Source organism: Leucoraja erinacea, chromosome 36, assembly GCF_028641065.1.
Source record: "Leucoraja erinacea ecotype New England chromosome 36, Leri_hhj_1, whole genome shotgun sequence".
Classification (NCBI taxonomy): Eukaryota; Metazoa; Chordata; class Chondrichthyes; order Rajiformes; family Rajidae; genus Leucoraja; species Leucoraja erinaceus.
This window is the reverse complement of record NC_073412.1, coordinates 14047075-14069539: the sequence shown is the minus strand read 5'-3', so window position 1 is coordinate 14069539 and position 22465 is coordinate 14047075. Positions and strand designations below refer to the sequence as shown.

The 22465-nt window shown below is 43.9% G+C and overlaps 1 protein-coding gene across 3 annotated transcripts in view; it reads left to right on the top strand.

The window, feature by feature from the left end:
- Nucleotides 1-22465, top strand: part of vps13c (vacuolar protein sorting 13 homolog C) — a 296935-nt gene that overhangs the window by 88732 nt on the left and 185738 nt on the right. For all 3 annotated transcript variants that reach the window (XM_055662746.1, XM_055662745.1, XM_055662747.1), the window contains 7 exons: nucleotides 5830-5947; nucleotides 9505-9640; nucleotides 11654-11732; nucleotides 14606-14757; nucleotides 18974-19127; nucleotides 20514-20584; nucleotides 21789-21848. In XM_055662746.1, coding sequence (XP_055518721.1) covers nucleotides 5830-5947; nucleotides 9505-9640; nucleotides 11654-11732; nucleotides 14606-14757; nucleotides 18974-19127; nucleotides 20514-20584; nucleotides 21789-21848 — 770 coding nt within the window. The remainder of the gene's footprint in view (nucleotides 1-5829; nucleotides 5948-9504; nucleotides 9641-11653; nucleotides 11733-14605; nucleotides 14758-18973; nucleotides 19128-20513; nucleotides 20585-21788; nucleotides 21849-22465) is intronic.

Here is a 22465-nt window from a genome sequence, read left to right as displayed (position 1 = left end):
TTATCCACAGTAAATTGATTAAAGGTTCAAGTTATTAGTTTTGACCAACGTTGGAGATGTAAGGTCATTTAAGGGAAGGGGGAGAATTGTAATTATAGTAAAGGGGGAGATGTGATGTATATGTAATATAAATGTCAGTGCCCCTTTAATATAAATGCCTGTGTCTCGTGATTGAGGTCAGGTGACCTTCGAGAAGCTTCCGTGGGTTGTTCAGATTAAATCTTACTTACAAGATGTCGGATGTGTTTTCTTTGTGCTAGTCACAACAGGGCCTTACGTGGTCTCAAACTTTACACAACTGATTAACCTACCAACCAGCATGACCTTGGGATCTGGGAAGAAGCCAGAGCAGCTGGGAGAAATGCACGCTATCATGTGGAAAATGTTCACTGATGTGTGGTATTTGGATGCCAAGATGCAGTGATTTTTCCACTCAGATTTGTAATGCATAATATTCTCAATTGTTGTACTCTTCAGCATAGTGCCAGAGTAGAGTTTAGTCTCAGCATGTTGTACGAAGAAAACATCACAATAATCATCATTGCATGAAACATTTATTTATTGAGAATTTAAATTGTATTTATCCCTGGCCTAAGATATGTTACAGTTTGGAATCTGTGTAATCTCTTATTTCCAGCTATCTATTGCTCCAATTTGTGATCAGATTTTGAAATATTTCTCATTTAGCAGGGGAGGTTGGATAACATGACCATTAGTGAGGCAATACTTAGTTCACTTTGGTGAACCAGAGTGAATTATCTTGGTATTTTCATATGGTATTCAGTCAGAATTAAACAGCACAGATCCAGGCCCTTCAACCCACCAGGTTGACACTGACAATGTTGCCCACCTACACTGAACCCATTTGCTTGATTATGAGTTAAGTTTAGTTTATTGTCACATGTGCCGAGGTACAGTGAAAGGCTTTTGTTGCGTGCTAACCAGTCAGCGGAAAGACAATACACGATTACATTTGAGGCATCCACGGTGTATAAATACAGGATAACGGGAATAACGGGAATTTGATGCAAACGACGTTTAGTTTATGACTGTATCCTTCTATGCCTTGCTGCAACAACAATGGGAGCTCGGCTGCAAGGAAAACCCGGAGAAAACATCGAGGGAAGCGGGGCGGGATTCAGAATAGGCTGAAAGCCCAAGCCTTTCGTCCACCTCTGCCCAGCATTCTTCTGGCGAATGTCCAGTCCCTGGAAAACAAGCTGGATGACCTCAGGGCGAGGGTCAGATTCCAGCGGGACATAAGGGACTGCAACATCCTCTGCCTGACTGAAACATGGCTGACCTCGCTGATTCCGGATCAGGTAATCTGCCCAACCGAGTCCTTCACTGTCCACCGTGCTGACAGAACAGAAGCATCTGGGAAATCCAAGGGTGGAGGAGTCTGCTTCATGACCAATAACAACTGGTGCAACCCTGGAAATATCAAGATGCTTTCCCGTTCTTGCTCGCCGGACCTGGAGCACCTGACAATCTCATGCCGCCCATTCTACCTTCCCCGGGAGTTCGGCTCAGTGATCGTCACAGCCGTCTACATTCCACCGCAGGCGGACACCGACGTGGCACTATCGGCCCTACACGATGTGCTATGTTGACATCAAAACAAGTACCCGGATGCGGCTATGGTGGTGGCTGGAGATTTTAATAAATCAAATCTCAAGAAGGTCATGCCGAACTTCTACCAACACATCACGTGTGCCACCAGGGGGGAGAGAACTTTGGACCACTGCTACACACCGTTCAGGAAAGGCTACAAGGCCGTTTCACTCCCTCCCCTAGGAAAATCTGACCACGCTGCCATTTTCCTGTTGCCGGAGTATAAACAGAGGATAGTTCGGGAAGCGGTAGAGACGAGGGACGTAAAGCGGTGGTCCGACCAGTCAGAGGCCATGCTGCAAGATGCACTGAGTGATGTCGACTGGAATATGTTCGAAGCAAGTTCCAGTGACGTCAGTGAGTTCGCGGAAGCAGTCACGGACTTCATCGCAACAGTAACCGACAACATCGTCCCCACGGTAAGGGTAAGCACCTTTCCGAACCAAAAACCCTGGGTAGACAGGTCTGTTCGTGTGGCCCTGAATGCTCGCACCGCTGCCTACAACTCGGGCCTGGCATCAGGAAACATGGACGTCTACAAGGCAGAGTCCTACCGACTGCGAAGGGCGGTGAAGGACGCAAAGAGAAGGTACAGGGACAAGATGGAGTTACAGATGGAGCAGCAGGACACCAGAAGCCTGTGGCAGGGGCTACGGATTGTAACCAACTACCGGAGCACCCCTCCCTCATCCGCAAGTGCCGGCACCTCCCTAGCTGACGACCTGAACTCCTTTTACGCTCGTTTCGAGAGGGGCAACACCACTCCAGGTCTGCCGACTATCGACAATACCGCCAGCGGGCTGGCTACCGAAGCTGAAGGGAGGAATGTGCACACATTCTCGCTGTCCGAGCACGACGTGAGGAGGGCACTGACACGGGTGAACACAAGAAAAGCTGCAGGCCCCGATGGCATCTCGGGGCGAGTACTCAAGTCCTGTGCTACGCAGCTAGCTCCAGTGCTCACTACAATATTCAACCTCTCCCTGGACAAGTCCGTGGTCCCTGCCTGCTTCAAAAAATCCATCATTGTACCGGTACCAAAAAATGCCTCCCCAGCCTGTCTGAATGACTACCGTCCGGTGGCCCTTACCTCGGTAGTCATGAAATGCTTTGAGAGGCTGGTGAAGAATCACATCTGCGCCTTCCTCCCTCGGAACATGGACCCGTTGCAGTTCGCATACCGTCCGAACAGGTCCACGGACGATGCGGTCTCCCAGGTCTTGCACACCGCTCTCTCCCATCTGGACAGCCAGAAGGGGGGCTACGTGAGGATGTTGTTCATAGACTACAGTTCAGCCTTCAACACGATAGTCCCCACCAGACTGGCCGGGAAGCTAATGGAATTGGGGCTCAACACCTCCCTGTGTGCCTGGGTCCTGGACTTTCTCACCGCCAGGCCCCAGGTAGTCAAGATGAGAGGGAACACATCGAAGTCCCTCACCCTGAGCACAGGATCGCCCCAGGGTTGCGTCCTCAGCCCCCTATTGTACTCCCTGTACACACATGACTGTGTGGCTAGGTTCAGCTCCAACTCATTAATTAAGTTTGCTGATGACACTGTGGTGGTGGGCCTGATCTCAGACAACGACGAGAAGGCCTACCGGGAGGAGGTGGCTGATCTAGCACTCTGGTGACAGGATAACAGCCTCCTCTTGAACATCAAAAAAACGAAGGAGCTGATCATGGACTTTAGGAGGGAACATCATCCGAGGATGTACACTCCATTGAGGATAAATGGGGATCCTGTGGATAGGGTGAACTGTTTTAAATATCTGGGAGTTCACATCTCCGAGGATATGACATGGGCATCACACGCCTCAGCATTCGTGAGTAAGGCAAGGCAGCGCCTTTACTACCTCAGGCAATTGAGGAAATTCAGAGTGTCTCCGAGGATCCTCCAGTGCTTCTACGCAGAGGCGGTGGAAAGCATCTTGTCCGGGAACATTACCATCTGGTTTGGGAATTGCTCTGCCAAGGACAAGAAGGCTCTGCAGAGAATAGTGCGTTTGGTCGAACGCACTATGGGAACTTCACTCGCCCCCCTGCAGGAACTATACATCAGGAGGTGCAACTCCAGAGCCAACAATATCATGAGAGACCCCTTCCACCCCTGTAACGGACTGTTCCAGCTGCCACGGTCAGGCAAACGCCTCCGTTGCCATGCGGTGAGAACGGAGAGGTTGAGAAGGAGTTTCTTCCCAGAGGCCATTCGGACTGTAAACGCCTATCTCACCAGGGACTAACTCTACTGAACGTTTTTCCTTCCATTATTTATTATGTAAAAGAATATGTGTGTTATGATTGTGTTTATAGTTTGTTTGGTTGTTTCGTTGTTTGTCTTTTGCACAAAAGTCCGCGAGCATTGCCACTTTCATTTCACTGCACATCACGTATGTGTATGTGACAAATAAACTTGACTTAACTTGACTTGAGTCCAAGGACAATGGCCTTTTCCCGCTCTCACAGCTCATCTTCCACTCTACCACGTATCTCCCTGTCATCTCTTTTGTCATCCATGTCATCACTTAACCATATAACAATTACAGCACGGAAACAGGCCATCTCGGCCCTACAAGTCCGTGCCGAACAAATGTTTTTTCCCCTTAGTCCCACCTGCCTGCACTCATACCATAACCCTCCATTCCCTTCTCATCCATATGCCTATCCAATTTATTTTTAAATGATACCAATGAACCTGCCTCCACCACTTCACTTCCACTGAAGCTACCACTCTCTGGAGATTAGGTAGGCGGCTCATTCCACACCGCTACCACTCTCTGAGTAAAGAAGTTCCCCCTCATATTACCCCTAAACTTCTGTCCCTTAATTCTGAAGTCATGTCCTCTTGTTTGAATCTTCCCTATTCTCAAAGGGAAAAGCTTGTCCACATCAACTCTGTCTATCCCTCTCATCATTTTAAAGACCTCTATCAGGTCCCCCCTTAACCTTCTGACCTCCAAAAGAATAAAGACCTAACTTATTGAACCTCTCTCTGTAACTTAGTTGTTGAAACCCTGGCAACATTCTAGTAAAACTCCACTGTACTCACACTATTTTGTTGACAGCCTTACTATAATTGGACGACCAAAAGTGTACACCATACTCGAGATTTGGTCTCACCGATGCCTTGTACAATAGTAACATTACAGCACAGCTTCTATACTCCATGCTCTGATTTATAAAGGCTAGCATACTAAAAGCTTTCTTTACCACCCTATCTATATGAGATTCCACCTTCAAGGAACTATGCACGGTTATACCCAGATCCCTCTGTTCAACTGTATTCTTCAATTCCCTACCATTTACCATGTACGTCCTATTTTGATTTGTTCTGCTAAGGTGTAGCACCTCACATTTATCAGCATTAAACTCCATCAGCCATCTTTCAGCCCATTTTTCCAAATGGCCTAAATCACTCTGTAGACTTTGAAAATCCTCTTCATTATCCACAACACCCCCTATCTTGGTATCATCTGCATACTTACTAATCCAATTTACCACACCTTCATCCAGATCATTGATGTACATGACAAACAACAATAGGCATAACTGCCCATCTACATTGCCCCCAACTCCCCTGCCATCCAGCTATGCTTGGAGTCATTTATAGTGGCCGATTCATTTACCCGTCTGCATGATTTTGAGACGTGGGAGCAAACTGGAGCTCCTGGCAGGAATCTATGGAGGTGGAGAATATGGAAACTCCCCAGATTGCATCAGAGGCTTGAATTAAACATGGGTTGCAGGAGCTGTGAGGCAGAACCAGTAACTGGTGCCAGGATCAATCACCCCTGGAAATAGCCATAAACCTGGCTGCTAAATTAACAAGACACACAATACTGCTAACAATAATCTGCGGACATCAATCAGGCATAATCTAGTCTGCGGTAAATGGCTTTTATTTGAAGATTTGAATAGATTTTATGATAATTGGTTGCTGTAGAAGCTACACAGTGATGCATAGCAACCAGATTTGGATCTCTTTGTGTTTTCATTTGGAAAATAAAAATAACTGGTTGCACAACGTTGATTACGTGATGCAACCTCGATCTTCTCAACAATCAGTGACGTACTTTTGAAATGTCATCTTTTGATGTAGAAATAGGCAATCAAAGTGTATTGATAATGCGGCTAGAGGGGATTTAATGGGATTTTCAAAAGCAATTGTAATTTCAAATGTTAGTATTAACAAAAAAATCAATTCAACTTGTTCAGGTCAAGATTGGAAGTCTGCTCGCAAGCAGTACTCCTCTTCTCAGCACATACTGCAACCCCTGGACGTCAAGATGCAGCTTTCCAGAGCCATCGTGGAGAAAGACAGCAGAATACCCAAGTATGTTTGCTATACAGTGCAGAAAGGAACAGCAGATGCTGGTTTATACCCGTTGGACACAAAGTGCTGGAGTAATTCAACGGCTCAGGCAGCATCTGTGGAGAAAAACGATGGGTGATGTTTTGGATCGACCCTTCTTCAGACCAGCCCAAAACGTCACCCATCTTTTTTTCTCCAGAGGCTGCCTGGCCTGCTGAGTAACTCCAGCACTTTGTATCTATCTAATGTTTATTATAGATAGTAGACAATAGGTGCAGGAGTAGGCCATTCGGCCCTTCGAGCCAGCACCGCCATTGAATTTGATCATTGCTGATCATCCCCAATCAGTACGCCGTTCCTGCCTTCTCCCCAAATCCCCTGACTACGCTATCTTTAAGAGCCCTATCTAGCTCTCTCTTGAAAGTATCCGGGTAACTGGCCTCCACTGCCTTCTGAGGCAGAGAATTCCACAGACTCACAACTCTCTGTATGAAAAATTGTTTCCTCATCTCTGTCCTAAATGGCTTACCCCTTATTCTTAAACTGTGGCCCCTGGTTCTGGACTACCCCAACATCGGGAACATGTTTCCTGCCTCTAGTGTGCCCAAACCCTTAATAATCTTATATGTTTCAATAAGATCCCCTCTCATCCTAAATTCCAGAGTATACAAGCCCAGCTGCTCCATTCTCTTAGCATATGACAGTCCCACCATCTCGGGAATTAACCTTGTGAACTTACGCTGCACTCCCTCAATAGCAAGAATGTCCTTCCTCAAATTTGGAGACAAAAACTGCACACAATACTCCAGGTGTGGTCTCACTAGGGCCCTGTACAACTGCAGAAGGACCTCTTTGCTCCTATACTCAACTCTTGTTTTGAAGGCCAACTCGCTTTCTTCACTGCCCGCTGTACCTACATGCTTTCTTTCATTGACCAATGAACAAGGATCCACAGATCCCGTTGTACTTTCCCTTTTCCCAACTTGACACCATTTAGATAATAATCTTCCTTCCTGTTTTTTCTACCAAAGTGGATAACCTCACGTTTATCCACATTAAACTGCATCTGCCATGCATCTGCCCACTCACCCAACCTGTCCAAGCCACCCTGCATTCTCATAGCATCCTCCTCACAGTTCACACTGCCACCAGCTTTGTGTCATCTGCAAATTTGCTAATGTTACATAATCCCTTCATCTAAATCATTAATATATATTGTAAATAGTTGCGGTCCCAGCACCGAGCCTTGCGGCACCCCACTAGTCACTAGTTCTGAAAGGGACCCGTTAATCCCTTCTCTTTGTTTCCTGTCTGCCAACCAATTTTCTATCCATGTCAGCACTCTACTCCCAATACCATGTGCCATAATTTTGCCCACTAATCTCCTATGTGGGACCTTCTCAAATGCTTTCTGAAAGTCCAGGTACACTACATCCACTGGCTCTCCCTTGTCCATTTTCCTAGTTACATGCTCAAAAAATTCCAGAAGATTAGTCAAGCATGATTTCCCCTTCGTAAATCCATGCTGACTCGGACCGATCCTGTTACTGCTGACCAAATATGCCGATTTTCATCTTTTATGATTGACTCTAGTATCTTCCCCACCACCGATGTCAGGCTAACTGGTCTATAATTCCCCGTTTTCCCGCCTTTCTTAAAAAGTGGGATAACATTTGCTACCCTCCAATCCACAGGAACTGATCCTGAATCTAAAGAACATTGGAAAATGATCACCAATGCGTCCACGATTTCTAGAGCCACTTCATTTACTACCCTGGGGTGCAGACCATCAGGCCCTGGGGATTTATCAGCCTTCAGTCCCATCAGTCTACCCAACACCATTTCCTGCCTAATGTGGATTTTCTTCAGATCCTCCTCATCCCTGATCCTCTGGCCACTAGTACATCAGGAAGAGTATACAGCTGATTTTAATGTCCTTTTGGCGAATATTGAATTTCAGCAAAGCAAGGTCCATATTCTTGCATGTTTAATAGTTTCTGTTTCAGTGTCTCCAACATACACATAGAAGTAGCAGCTTCAGGGCCCTCTTGTGAAATTGCCAATTGCCCATGATGCCAAATGGCAGCTGCCCAAATTTGACCTGATCTTACTTTGTATCTTTAATATTATTTTACAAATGAAATAAAATCATATTTGGTAGATGAAAATACTTAAATCTCTTACTCATTTATGCAAGAATAATCACACTGGTTTGCAATTGTCAGGGAATGAGCATTTGCTATAAGTAGTCGCTAACACAAAAAGAAATTTCAGAACACTAATCTAGGACGGCACGGTGGCTCAGCGGTAGAGTTGCTGCCTTACAGCGCCAGAGACCCGGGTTCAATCCTGACTATGGGTGCTTGTTGGTATGGAGTTTGTACGTTCTCTCTGTGACCTATGTGGGTTTTCTCCGGGAGGTCAGGTTTCCTCCCAAACTCCAAAGACGTACAGGTTTGTTGGTTAATTGGCTTGGCATAATTGTGAATTGTCCCTAGTGTGTGTAGGATAGTGTTAGTGTGCGGGGAATGCTGGTCAGTGTGGACTCGGTGGGCCAAAGGGCTTGTTTCTGCACTGTATCCCTAAACTAAACTAAACTAGACAAAATTAAACTAATTGTAATAAAATTAGACACCCTCAGTGACTCGTGAATTTCATGAAAGAGTGCCTCTATCATAAGTAGTGATGTGGCTCAGTTGGGTTTAAGTTACACTGTGTAATGTAGACGGAAGCTCTGGTGCAATGCCGAGGGAGTGCTTGAGATGGAGGGTGAAGTAGGGCAGAAGTGTGGGTGACTGTTCTGAAAATGAGTTCCAATTACACTGGAATTTGAATTCCGCTGATTAAATAATTTAGACTTTAGAGATACAGCGTGGAAACAGGCCCTTCGGCCTACCCAGTCCGTGCCAACCAGCGATCCCCGTACACTAGCACTATCCTACATACTAGGGACAATTTACAATTTTACCGAAGCCAAATTAACCTTAACCTACAGACCTGTACGTCTTTGGAGTGTAGAAGGAAACTGGAGCACCCGGAGAAAACCCACTTGGTCGCAGGGAAAACGTACGAACTCTGTATAGTCAAGATCAAACCCAGATCTCTGGCACTGTTAGGCAGCAACTCTACCACTGCGCAATTGTGCCGCTCTTAATTCTGGTGTTATAAGAGGTATACAGAAGTTATGAGAGGCATAGATAAGTTAGACGGTCAGAACTTTTATTCCCACTGTGAAAATGTCAAGACTAGAGGGCATAGCTGTAAGGTGAGCGGGACAAACTTCAAAAGATATGTGGCGGTGCAAGTTTTTAATTACTGGGTGGCTGGAATGCACTACCAGGGGTGGAATGCAGTTTACGAGGCTTTTAGTTGGCACATGGATATGCAGGGAATGGAGGGATATTGATCATATGCAGGTTGAGCAGATTAGTTTATTGTAGCCGTGTTCGGCACAGACATTGCTTGCTGAAGGGCCTGTTCCTGTGCAGTACTGTTGTATATTACAGAATGTCCAATCAATGATAGTAATGGTGATTTTGAATGTCGCGGATTGTTTCACTGAAGTGATTATTTTTCAGGTTTAAAGTATCGGGGGAACTCCCTTTGCTCCACATCAAAATGTCTGATCAAAAACTGCGAAGTGTTTGTCAACTTGCTGATAGTATTCCCCTTCCTCCGACGTTGTCATCCACCAGCTCGCCTGTCAGGCCGAAGGTCAGTGTGATGCCTGATACTATCCAATGTACTGCATTCTCTCTGATACTCGCCACGTTATGGTGTTGGAAAATGTACACTTCAAATGGCATGACTCTTCAATGGAGTTCTGCAGATCGCTGAGGGAAGCTTTTCTTGTCTGCTGGCAATTTAGTTTAGTTTAGTTTAGAGATACAACGCAGAAACAGGTCCTTCGGTCAACCGAGTCCGCACCGACCAGTGATCCCCGATCTTGGAGAAAACCCACATAGTCACAGGGAGAACGTACAAGCTCCATACGCACAGCACCCATAGTCAGGATCGAACCTGGGTCTCAAACGCTGTAAGACAGCTTCTCTACTGCTGGGCCACCGTTCCACCATTGGCACGGTGATCGCAGTTTTGCTCATTGCGCAATCCCAATAGTTACCAAGGATAAATATTTCTCCTTTACATTGAAAACAGAAAGTGCTGGCAATTCTCACCAGGTCCAGGCACATTTGCAGAAAGAAGCAGAGCTAATGTTTCAGGTTGCAGGCACTTATATATATTTGCATGGCATGGTTAACAATCCATCAGTGGCACAGGGTGAGCCAGTGGAAATGCTTGTGATACGATCCCTCAGGGCAAATGTTCAGTATGTGAGCAATTTGTATGGGAACCATGAACTGGTTTGGTTCAGGAATAGCTACTTCCCCACAGCCAACAGGCTATTAAACTCGGCTCGGACAAAACTCTGATTATTAATAACCCATTATCTGTTATTTGCACTTTATCAGTTTATTTATTCATGTGTGTATATATTTATATTATGGTATATGGACACACTTATCTGTTTTGTAGTAAATGCCTACTATGTTCTGTGTGCTGAAGCAAAGCAAGAATTTTATTGCCCTATACAGGGACACGTGACAATAAACTCACTTGAACTTGAACTTGAAATACCTGACATTAGACTGGTGTCAAGTCTTGTCTTAAATTGAGACCAAGTAACATTGAAGCTTCAAAATTCCATGTGTTGGCATGTTGTCATTGCCACAGTACTGCTGATAGGAAAAATAATTGATTCATTCCATTTTAAAGATTAACTCAATGTTTCCGTGCACCACAATGTGGTGCGTGGTTTATGCCCCTTGCATCTTGATCATGAAGCACCTCAGAGATCTTATTCAACGAGACCGCCCCCCCCAGATCCTGCATTAATGATACGCTTAAGACGTTTGTCATGATAAACAGACTGTGAGACAATATCATTCATGTTCGACTGAAAACTTAAAAGTGGCATTTGTGTAATTTGATACTCTGGGTTAATAACATTTCCTATTTGTCTTAAAAATCATTATTTCAGATAATTTTCAGAATAAATTTCAGATAATTCTCTTCAAATAATTCATTTTACATTAATAGTAACTATTTTTCTATCTCCATGGATGCTTCCTGACTTGCTGAGTATCTTCAGTTGTTACTGTTTTTATTTCTACAGTGTTTTGATTTCTGAACACATTTTACCATCTATGCATTCTTTGCATTTTGACAATGCACTGAATTGATGAGCATTAAAAAAAAAAGTCAACTTTTTAAAAATGTTCTTTAAATCTAATGAATACTGGTTGATAGTCACTATGAATGAAGTGATATAAGGGAATCAGCCTCCATGAAGGCAAATGATGAGGAATTGAGAGTGATTTAATAGGAACTGAAATGGACTGAATGTTGGATCTTTGTTGCATTTCAGTCGATACCTATATCCAAACGTCATTTTTTTACTGAAGATAGATACGAAGTACTGGACTAACTCAGCGGGTAGGCAGCATCTCTGGAGAAAAGGAATAGGTGACGTTTCGGGTTCTTCAGGCTGACTAAAGAAACGTCACCTATCCTTGAGAGATGCCACCTGACCTGCGAAGTTTAGTTTATTGTCACGTGTACTGAGGTACAGGGAAAAGCTGTATAGGAAGGAACTGCAGATGCTGGTTTATACCTAAGAAAGACACAAAGTGTTGAAGTAAATCCAATTTTCTTTCTGTCTGGTAGATGGTACGTGTAAGACCAGTAGAGGTGTTTGACCCACGTCTCGTAGTAATTGGTTCATCAGCATCATTGGAAGAATCAAGTAAGTATCTCGCATCTGTTTTGACCCAAGATCCATTTATCACTGTATAACTGATGTCATTTGCTTTGGTTTTTTTAAAGTAATGCAATGCATCCTTCAAATCTAAATTTTTGATTTAAGTACCTTCTTTAAATGATCGAAGCACAAAAGCAGCAAAATTAGTTTGATTCTCACAGTACCTTGCATTATTAGGTGGTAAAACTGGAAAGGAGTACTGAGACGGTGGTGGGTCTGTGGAACAAGCTCCTCTCTGTGATTCCTGCTGCTGTCCGGCCCTACAGCCACGTTTAAACGCTACCACAGCCAGGTGTTGTTTTCTCGGGGCTTACCTGCAGCTCCATCTTCTGCCTCGACGATTCCAAATCCCGTTCCAGACCTCCTGGTTCGGACTCAACCCACATTTATCCCTTCGTTATCACCTCCCCCACAGGCAACAATGGACCATTGTGGGCTCTGATCTGTTCTGTACATTTCCATACCTCTATTTTCCCTCTTCCTTGACTGTCTGAAGCAGGGTCTTGACCCCAAACATCACCTATTCCTTTTCTCCAGAGATGATGTCTAACCTGCCGAGTTACTCCAGCATTTTGTGTCTATGTTCGGTGTTCACCAGCATCTGTAGTTCCTTCCCGCACATTTTGCCAGAGAAGGTAATTGAGGCAGTTAGACTGGTGCATAGATAGGAAAGGTTCAGAGATAAATAGACAAAAGTCAACAGGTGCAGGAGTAGGCCATTTGGCCCTAACTTGCTGGAATCCCATTTGGCCAGCACCACCATTCAATTTGATCATGGCTGATCATCCCCAATCAGTATCCCATTCCTGCCTTCTCTAAATGAGGCAAATGTGGGTAAATGTGACTTGTTAGATGGGGCATGGACTAGTTGGGCCAAAGAGTCTGTTTCTATGCTGCATTACTGTGACTGTCAAGGGTGAAGAATGTTGTAAAACAGGATCTTGTACATCTAAATGTACATCAGCACTTTGGTCACCTTGTTTTTTAAGGTGCTTAACAAATAAAGTTATTATTATTATTATTATTAAATGCAAAGTTATGACACTGATAAGTATTGTAGGAAGGAACTGCAGATGTTAGTTTAAACCAAAGATAGTCACAAAATGCTGGAGTAACACTGTGTGACATGCAGCATCTCTGGATAGAAGGAATGGGTGATGTTTCGGGTTGAGACCCTTCTTCAGACTCTAATGCTATGAAACCAGCTGTGTATCTAGGCTGTTGTGGCACAAGCTGCAGAAGCTATTTCACAGCATTAATTAGAACTACATGAATATCGCAAAGCTTTACAGTACAGACTGGAGATCACTTTTATTTCCACTTATGCACAGGATTGTTAACGTTTAGTTATAGTCACATGTACAGAGGTACAGTGAAAGTCTTTCCAAGGTACAGTGAAAAGCTTGTGAAAATTGGAAATTGAGATTTTTTGTGTGTTTTCGGGTTAAGATAAGAGTATTAAACATCGCTCCAGACAAATTGAAGCAAACACATATTGGTGCATGAAAGAAAGTATTGCTGTGCAATGGTAGACAAAAATGCTGGAGAAACTCAGCGGGTGAGGCAGCATCTATGGAGCGAAGTAAATAGGCAACGTTTCGGGTCGAAATCTTTCTTCAGACTGTCCATAGATGCTGCCACACATGCTGAATTTCTCCAGCATTTTTGTCTACCTTCGATTTTCCAGCATCGGCAATTACTTCTTTAACATATTGCTGTGCGATGTTCATTAACATAGAAACATAGAAATTAGGTGCAGGAGTAGGCCATTCGGCCCTTCGAGCCTGCACCGCCATTCAATATGATCATGGCTGATCATCCATTAGAGTCATACAGTGTGGAAACAGGCCCATTGGTCCAACTAAGTTATCCGCTGATTACTCCACTAAGTATTTGCAATCTTTGCCCTTTAGTGATACATATTTGCATCTCTGAGCATAAAAGATTGAGGAAGTTCTCTTGGACTGGAATTTAACATTCCGTATTTCCTGCGAGAATGACAAACATGAGATGAACAATTCATAAAATAACTTGCTGGAATCCCATTCCCCAACTGCCCTGACAAACTTTGATAGCTTGTCTGTTAAAGGCTACGGAGGAATCTTTAACTGAGCTTGGGTGCCTGCTTAACAGAAACACTATTCAAAGATTACTTAAAAAATGAGTGAAAATGCATTCAATTCAATGTTACTAAAACAACAATGTGTAATTAAAAGCAAAATGATTAAAGCACGTGGGTTTTCCCGCATGGTGGAGCCCTGCTCAGCTGTGGGCTTGCTGTTCCTCAGCTTGGCCTCCTTGATGAAATGTGGAGAGGTGGGTGTGAGGTGCAGTCACGGTGGAAGACCCCAGCCCCCTCACTGGCACCGATCTTTTCCTGTTTCTGGGGCTGATTTAGATAGCGGTGTTTGAGCCTGGCCTACCAATAGACAATAGACAATTGGTGCAGGAGTAGGCTACTCAGCCCTTCGAGCCAGCAACTCCATTCAATGTGATCATGGCTGATCATCTCCAATCAGTACCCCCGTTCCTGCCTTCTCCCCATACCAGGCCTCCATTATCGTTCCGCAGCAGACGAAACCTCCTCCATCATCGATCTGTGGTGGGCAAGTTGGGCCGGTTTGCTGGGAGGGTCCTGGCCCGCCGATTGACGACTTAATATTGGTTGGGGTACAGGAATAGATCCAGCGAGTGCTTTGCCGGTTCTATCCCTGCAGCAGGCAATTGTATGTGCCATGTATTTGTATTTTGTATTTTGCCAAATTTGAGACAGCATCAATAATACACGCTGTATAATGCCAACGAAAGGAAGCCAGTTCAATACATTTGCAGTATCCTGTTGACTTGGTATTCCTTAGGTTCACTTGGATCTGAAGAGGAATTCAGTGATGCAAGGGAAGGGGCTGTCGTGCCAAGTCCAGCTGCAGTGGCTGATGAAGCCCAGCAAGAAGACAACGAAACTTCAAGCGAGGAGCTCACAGATCTCCAGCTGAAGTTTGAAGTTAAGGAGGTAGAAATAATTTTAATATGTTCCCTATTGGTTTGTATTCTTTATCAATAATTCAGCTTTTGGAAAACATGTATTTTTTCATTATGATGGATTTAGAGTTTGGACTGGTTTTGTCTGAGTCTTAGATTTGTACAGCACAGACACAGGCCATTCGACCACCATGACACTGCCAGCCTTTTTGTCCATCCATGCTAGTCCCATATAGAACATAGAACAGACTGTGTAAGAAGGAACCATAGATGCCGGTTTAAACCAAAGATAGACACAAAAAGCTGGAGTAACTCACCGGACAGGCAGCATCTCTGGAGAGAAGGAATGGGTGATGTTTCGGGTCGAGCCCCTTCTTCAGACTGGTTAGGGGTAAGGTAAACGAGAGATATAGACGGTGATGTGAAGAGATAAAGAACAATGAATGAAAGATATGCAAAAAAGTAACGATGATAAAGGAAACAGGCGTTGTAAGCTGTTTGTAAGATGAAAATTAGAAACTAGTTTACCTTGGGTGGGGGAGAGATAGAGAGAGACGGAATGCTGGACTGAATGGGCTGAAGTGAGAGGAATCAATATTCATACCACTGGGCTGTAAGCTGCCCAAGCAAAATTTGAGATGCTGTTCCTCCAATTTGCGTTTAGCCTCACTGACAATGGGGGAGACAGAGGACAGAAAGGTCTGTGTAGGAATAGGAAGGAGAATTAAAGTGTCCAGCAACCGGGAGATCAGGTTGGTTCACACGGGCTGAGCAAAGGTGTTCTGCGAAAAGACCGCCTAGTCTACATTTGGACTCGCCGATGTATACAGTAGATGAGGTTGGAGGAGGTGCAAGTGAACCTCTGCCTAACCTGAAAGGACTGTCGGGGTCCCTGGACAGAGTGGAGGGAGGAGGTGTAGGGACAGGTGTTGCATCTTTTCTGGTTACTGGGGAAGGTACCTGGGGTGGGGGTGGATTGTGTGGGAAGGGATGAGTTAATCAGGGAGTTGCGGAGGGAACGGTCTCTGCGGAAAGTTGAAAGGGGTGGAGATGGGAAAATGTGGCTAGTGGTGGGATCCCGTTGGAGGTGGCGGAAATTCCGTGGCCAAACACAGACTGGGCCATCATTGCTGGACACTTTAATTCTCCTTCTTATTCCCACACTGACCTTTCTGTCCTCGGTCTCCTCCATTGTCACAGTGAGGCTAAACGCAAAGTGGAGGAACAGCATCTCATATTTTGCTTGGGCAGCTTACAGCCCAGTGGTATGAATACTGATTTCTCTCACTTCAGGTAGCTCTGGCATTCTCTTTATCCCTCCCCCACCCATGTTGCACCAGCTTCTCATTTTCACCCTACAAACAGCTTACAATGGCCTGTTTCCTTTTTTGTATATCTTTCATTCATTGTTCTATATTTTTCCATATCACCATCTATAGTATATCTCTCGTTTCCCTTAACCCTAACCAGTCTGAAGAAGGGTCTCGACCCGAAATGTCACCCATTCTTTCTCTCCAGAGATGCTGCCTGTCCCGCTGAGTTACTCCAGCTTTTTGTGTCTATCTTTAGAACAGTACAGCAGAGGAAGGGGCCCTTCAGCCCACAATGTTTGTGGCATGCATTATACCTGCCTGTATATGATCCATATCCCTGTACTTCCATGTGCCTATTAAATAGGCTCTTAAATGCCACTATCATATCTTCCTCAACTACCACCCCGACAAAGTGTTGCAGACCCCCGCCACTCTCTGTGTAAATAAAACTTTCCCCACACAGCTCCATTAAACTTCCCCCCTCTCACTTTATTGCTATGCCCTCTAGTATTAGACATTTCCACCCAGGGAAAAAGGTTCTGGCTTTCTTACCCTATCATTGTCTCTCTTAATATTACATACTTTTATCATCTCCCCTCAGCCACCGACATTCCAGAGAAAACTATCCAAATGTATCCAATATCGCACGGTGGCGCAGCGGTAGAGTTAGAAACATAGAAACATCAAAAATAGGTGCAGGAGTAGGCCATTCGGCCCTTTGAGCCAGCACCGCCATTCAATATGATCATGGTTGATTATCCAAAATCAGTACCCCGTTCCCGCTTTCTCCATATCCCTTGATTCCATTAGCCCCGAGAGTTATATCTAACTCTCTCCAGAAGATATCCAGTGAATTGCTCTCCACTGCCTTCTATGGCAGAGAATTCGACAGATTGACAACTCTGACGGTGAAATGGCCTACCCCTTATTCCTAAACTGTGACCCTTGGTTCTAGACTCTCCCAACATCGGGAACAATTGTCATGGATCTAGCCTCTCCAATCCCTTAATAATATTATATGTTTCTATAAGATATCCTCTCATCCTTCTAAATACAAGTCCAATCGATCTGTTTGTTCATCGTATGTCAGACCCGTCATCCCGGGAATTAACCTGGTGAACCCACGCTGCACTCCCTCAATAGCAAGAATGTCTTTCCTCAAATTAAGAGACCAAAACTGCAGACAATGAGTTGCTGCCTCACAGTGCCAGAGGCCTGGGTTCAATCCCTACTACCGATGCTGTTTGTATGTAGTTTGTACATTCTCCCCGTGACTGCGGGGTTTTTCTCCGAGATCTTTAGTTTCCTCCCACACTCTAAATACAGATTTGGAGGTTAATTCTATCTGAAGAAGGTTCTCGACCCGAAGCGTCTCCCATTCCTTCTATCCAGCGATGTTACCCGTCCCACTGAGTTACTCCAGCATTTTGTGTCTATCTTTGGTGATAACCAGCATCTGCAGTTCCTTCCTGCACATTTGTAGATTAATTGGCTTGGTATAAATGTCAATTGTCCCATGTGTGTGTAGGATAGTGCTAATGTGCGGGATTGCTGGTCGGTGTGGACTCAGTGGGCCAAAAGGTATGTGTATTCTGTACTGTATATCTAATACTAAAATGAAAACTCTCACTGTTTTGAAACGCTCTAATCCATATTAGGATCTTATCAGTGACAGTTTGATTTCTCTACATTAAGTCTTATCTTATTGTGTTGTTGACTGCCAGGCTTGTAGGTTGTAACAAAAGTACTAATATTGAAAGAACCTGACCATAGCCTTGTGGGTGAGAATCATGGCCATTTGATGTACAGGCTTTCTGTGAACTGGTTAGCACGCAACAAAACCATATAACCATATAACCATATAACAATTACAGCACGGAAACCTTTTCACTGTACGTCTGTACACGTAACAATAAACTGAACTAAAATTATGGCAATAACTTTGCAAATTAAAACATAAAATTATTATAAGAATTGGCAGGTCAGGCAGTTAATGTTTCAAGTCAGCAAAGCTTTACCTGAACATGTAAAGTGAGAAAACAGATGTGCTGCTGAGAGGGAGAGTATTGGAGGAACAAAGACAGAGGGTCTGTGCAGGAACAAGGACGAGGTTGTCTAGATTTCAATGCCAGCAGGTTGGTAGGTGAATCAGTGCAGTTAGAGAAGAGGGAAAAATCAAACCAAAAGGCCACACTGGAACATGCAGGGCCCTGCAGTGGGTAAAGTTACCGCCTCACAGCTCTAGAGATCTGGGTTTGATCCTGACCTTGGGTGCTGTCTGCATGGAGTTTACATGTTATCTCATGGGTTTCCTCAGTGAGTTAGCTCCCACATCCAAAAATATGTGGGTTCCCTGTGGCTATCAAACTTTAAATCTCCCCACCCCACTTCTGTAGTGGGGTAAACTGAGACTGAGACTGACTCCCCCCTCCCCCCCTCCCCCTTCCCAATCTTTGCCCATCCCCTAAGCCTTTCCACTCGTCACTTTAATTTCATGTTTCATGTATTTCATGAATTGGACTCTTTAAGTTGCACATAACACAGAACTGGTGTGAATGGGTGATTGATGGTTGGTGTGGCCTCAGTGGGCAGAAGGGTTTGTTTCTGTGCTGTTTTTATAACTCTAATCAATTCAACACCGAGATGCAGGACACAGTTTGTTTTCTTGCTTTTCAACCTCTGATGAAATGTCATGGTCCTGAAATGTGAACTCTTTCTGTTATGACACTATCTGAACCTGCTGAGTACCTTGAATGCTTTTTGCTTTTATTTCAGATCTCCAGCATTTGCGGTTCTTTGATTTTAAATGACTTAACTTTGCGATCTCCATGTGTTGCTCAAGATACTCTGAGAAGAGTGCACCTGAGTTAGCGAGTGAGTGATTTGTGTTACAGACATTCAGTAATGGGCACTCCTTTGGTATCTTGTTGCTAGGTTGTCATTGAACTTTCACGGCAAGACAACCAGGAGAAGCCCCTGCTTGTTTTCAGCGTGTCGCAGCTGGGTACAGAAGTGAACATGAGAACATTTGACTTAACGTCCACATCATATCTGAAAAAAATCAATTGTGATTACTGTGAAGTTCCTGGTAAGTACTTAGCCTCTTAAAATATTTGTAAATGGTTAAGCCTAGCACTAACCATAGGTATCAATTATTCACGTTGCTGATTTCTATTTTTGTCTTAATTGATTGTCAAGGTTTGGTTCTAAATGAAGATTGTGGTCTGGCTTTATGTTGAAGATCAAGGGGAAAGAAATTCTGACTGACATATCGTCCTCTTTTTATTTTGACTTGTGCATCAGAACTGCACTGCCAGAGGACAAAACATTGAGGAATAAAGAAAGCGTTCATCCATTTCACAAAGTGCCCTTTGAAGACTGTGTCATGTTTTCCCTTTGCTCTATCTTTTCTCTACCTCTTTTTTTGTCTTTGAGTGGGATAAAGACTATGGCAGTTGTATGTTGCTCATGCAGGAAGTGCGACATCAGGGATATATCCAATATCTTACAACCCAGATTACCACTCAGTGGTATGAATATTGATTTCTCCAACTTCCATTCCCGCTCTCTCCATCCCTCTTCCATCCAAGTCATACCAGCTTCAAAGTCACCTTGTTGAGTCTTTGTCTGTACTTGTTCTCACCTAGACCACAACTAATAATGGCCTGTTTCCTTTATTATTGTTTTTTTTTGCATATCTTTCATTAATTTGTTCTATATCTCTCTACATCACTGTCTATATCTCTTGTTTCCCTTTCCCCTGACTCTCAGTCTGAAGAAGGGTCTCGACCCGAAAAGTCACCCACTCCTTTTCTCCAGAGATGCTGCCGGACCCACTGAGTTACTCCAGCTTTTTGTGTCTATCTTCGGTTTAGACCAACGTCTGTAGTTCCTTACTACACTATCCATATCTTTGGTGATTTAGCTTGGCCCGCTAAATGTCCGGGCAAACTGTAAAACAGTTGGAGTTGTGACTGAATATGCTATGGAGCCGTGAGGATGTGGGATATTTTGCAAATAGTATATTTAGTGAGGTGGTCACGCCACAGGTGCAGTGAGAGGGATTGGTGACCATCTCCTTGGTGACCATCTCCTTGGTGACCATCTCCTTGGGGCCCTGGTTTCTTCCCACGTCCCAAAGACGTGCGAGTTTGTCAGTCAATTGCCTCTGTACATTGCCTCTGATGTGTAGGGAGTGGACGGGAACATGGCATAACATCAAACTAGTGTGAATGATTGATCTCTGGTCATGATCTTGATGGACTGAAATGCCGGTTTCCATGTTGCATCTGTAATAATTTTTTGAAAATTGGCTTATTAAGAACTACTGTAATTTTTAATTTTACCTAAGACGCAGGGGAATTATCTTGCGTTGAGATTTCTCGATTGCCTTTACCTTATTGTAATATTTTAAATTGTGGTCTATTAAAGGAGGACACATTAAAATTGTACGTGATGGTTTTGTGTTCCTCAGATCAGAAGCTTCATTTGATCAGTTGCGTAGATCCCATTGGTTCGGATCTTCTGAAAGTGGAATACATTAAGGTTGGTTAATAATCTTCCATTAAATGTATCTTTGGGATAAATTAGAGGTCTCTTTCACTTGCAAGTATTTTTAGATATTGTCGAAGCAATAAGCGACGTTGATTTTGGCCACTAAACCAGAAGTTATGGAGTCGTACAGCTGATAAACAGATCCTTCCTTTTTCAGACTCTTTTGCCATGGGATCAGTTTGTTGCCACTCGGAATTTCCTACATTTCAGTTAGGTCTCTCCTTAGACACCTTCACATCAAGGAATACAAACCATACTAGTCCGATCTCTCCTCGTAGCTGAAATTATCCCTCCCAGGCAACATTGCGGTGAATCTCCTCTGTCCATCTCCATGCAAACACATCCTTTCTATAATGTGGCAACCAGAGCTGTATGTGGTACAGTTTATAGTCTTTGACAGTTCCACTCTGGGGAATAAAAGGTTCTGACTACTATCTAATTTTATATTCTTCTATCAGGTCTCCCTTCAACCTCTGGCATTCCAGAGAAAACAATCCAAGTTTGTCCAGCTGTGTGTCATTGCATGTGTCCTACCTTTAATATTCTCACAAAGTACTTGTTCTTCATACCACCTCATACTTACCAGCAGTAAAGTTCATTTGTAACTGTTCAGCCCAAGACAGCTGATCTTTTGCTTCTCTTTGAAATAACGTAATTGTAATTAAGTTCATTTTTGTTGGTGATTGGGCGATAAATGCAGGCCTTAGCAATGTTAATAACGCGCGATCAGCGGTCGATGAGTGTGAGGTGAGGGGGGAGGCGGGGAGGGGAAGACAATTGGGACCCGGCGTGCGGGGGCTGCCGTAATGAACACTGGAGGACCCGGTGTAGGGGGCTGCCTTGAGAGACGGTGGGAGAACGAAGAGGGAACTTGTGTGGGGGGGGGGCACTCTAGTTTTAGAACCCTCTGCCCAGGGGATAAGCCTGCGTTTGTTTGTTTGTTTGTTCATTGGTTCTGGTTAAGGCGCTGTGCACACGGCAGCCAGACAAAAGTATTTTTCTTTTTTTTTCATTTTCACTTTTTCACTTTAAATTAAATTTTAATTTCAAGTTTTCGTGTACTTGTGTGTTAGGACTGTTGGCATTCCAATCTCCCTCGGGATGAATAAAGTTGTATCATATCGTTAAACAGAATTTGCTGATAATTTATATCTGACATGAAGTAAAGCTAAATAATCAAAATGTATTGTTGCAGATTGATAAAAATAGCCCACATTTTAAAAAGAATAAGGACACCACTGAACAGACGCTCACGGTAAGTCTTTATGACCTTCACATGCCAACACTTTCAACTGTTTCCAAAGTAACTTCAAAAGAGTTTGTAGTTAACTTGCAAGCATCTGGAAGATATTTCAGTCGTTGAATGAAGAACATTAAGTTGGCATTGGTAAGCAATTTTCAAGTTCAAGTTCAAGTGAGTATTGTCATGTGTCCCTGTATAGGACAATGACATTCTTGCTTTGCTTCAGTACACAGAACATAGGAGGCATTTACTACAAAACAGATAAGTCTGTCCATATACCATGATATAAATATATACACACATGAATAATTAAACTGATCAAGTGCAAATAACAGAAAATGGTTTATTAATAATCAGAGTTTTGTCCAAGTCAGGTTTAATAGCCTGATGGCTGTGGGGAAGTAGCTATTCCTGAACCTGGTTGTTGCAGGTTTTTATTGTGTTTTCTAAAAAAAAGAACATGAGAGGCAGCACGGTGGTACAGCGGTAGAGTTGCTGAGCTTGCAGCGCCAGGGACCCGGGTTTGATCCCGACTATGGGTGCTGTCTGTACGGAGTGTGTACGCTCACTCCATGATCCGCGTGAGCTTTCTCTGAGATCTTCGGCTTCCTCTCACACTCCAAAGATGT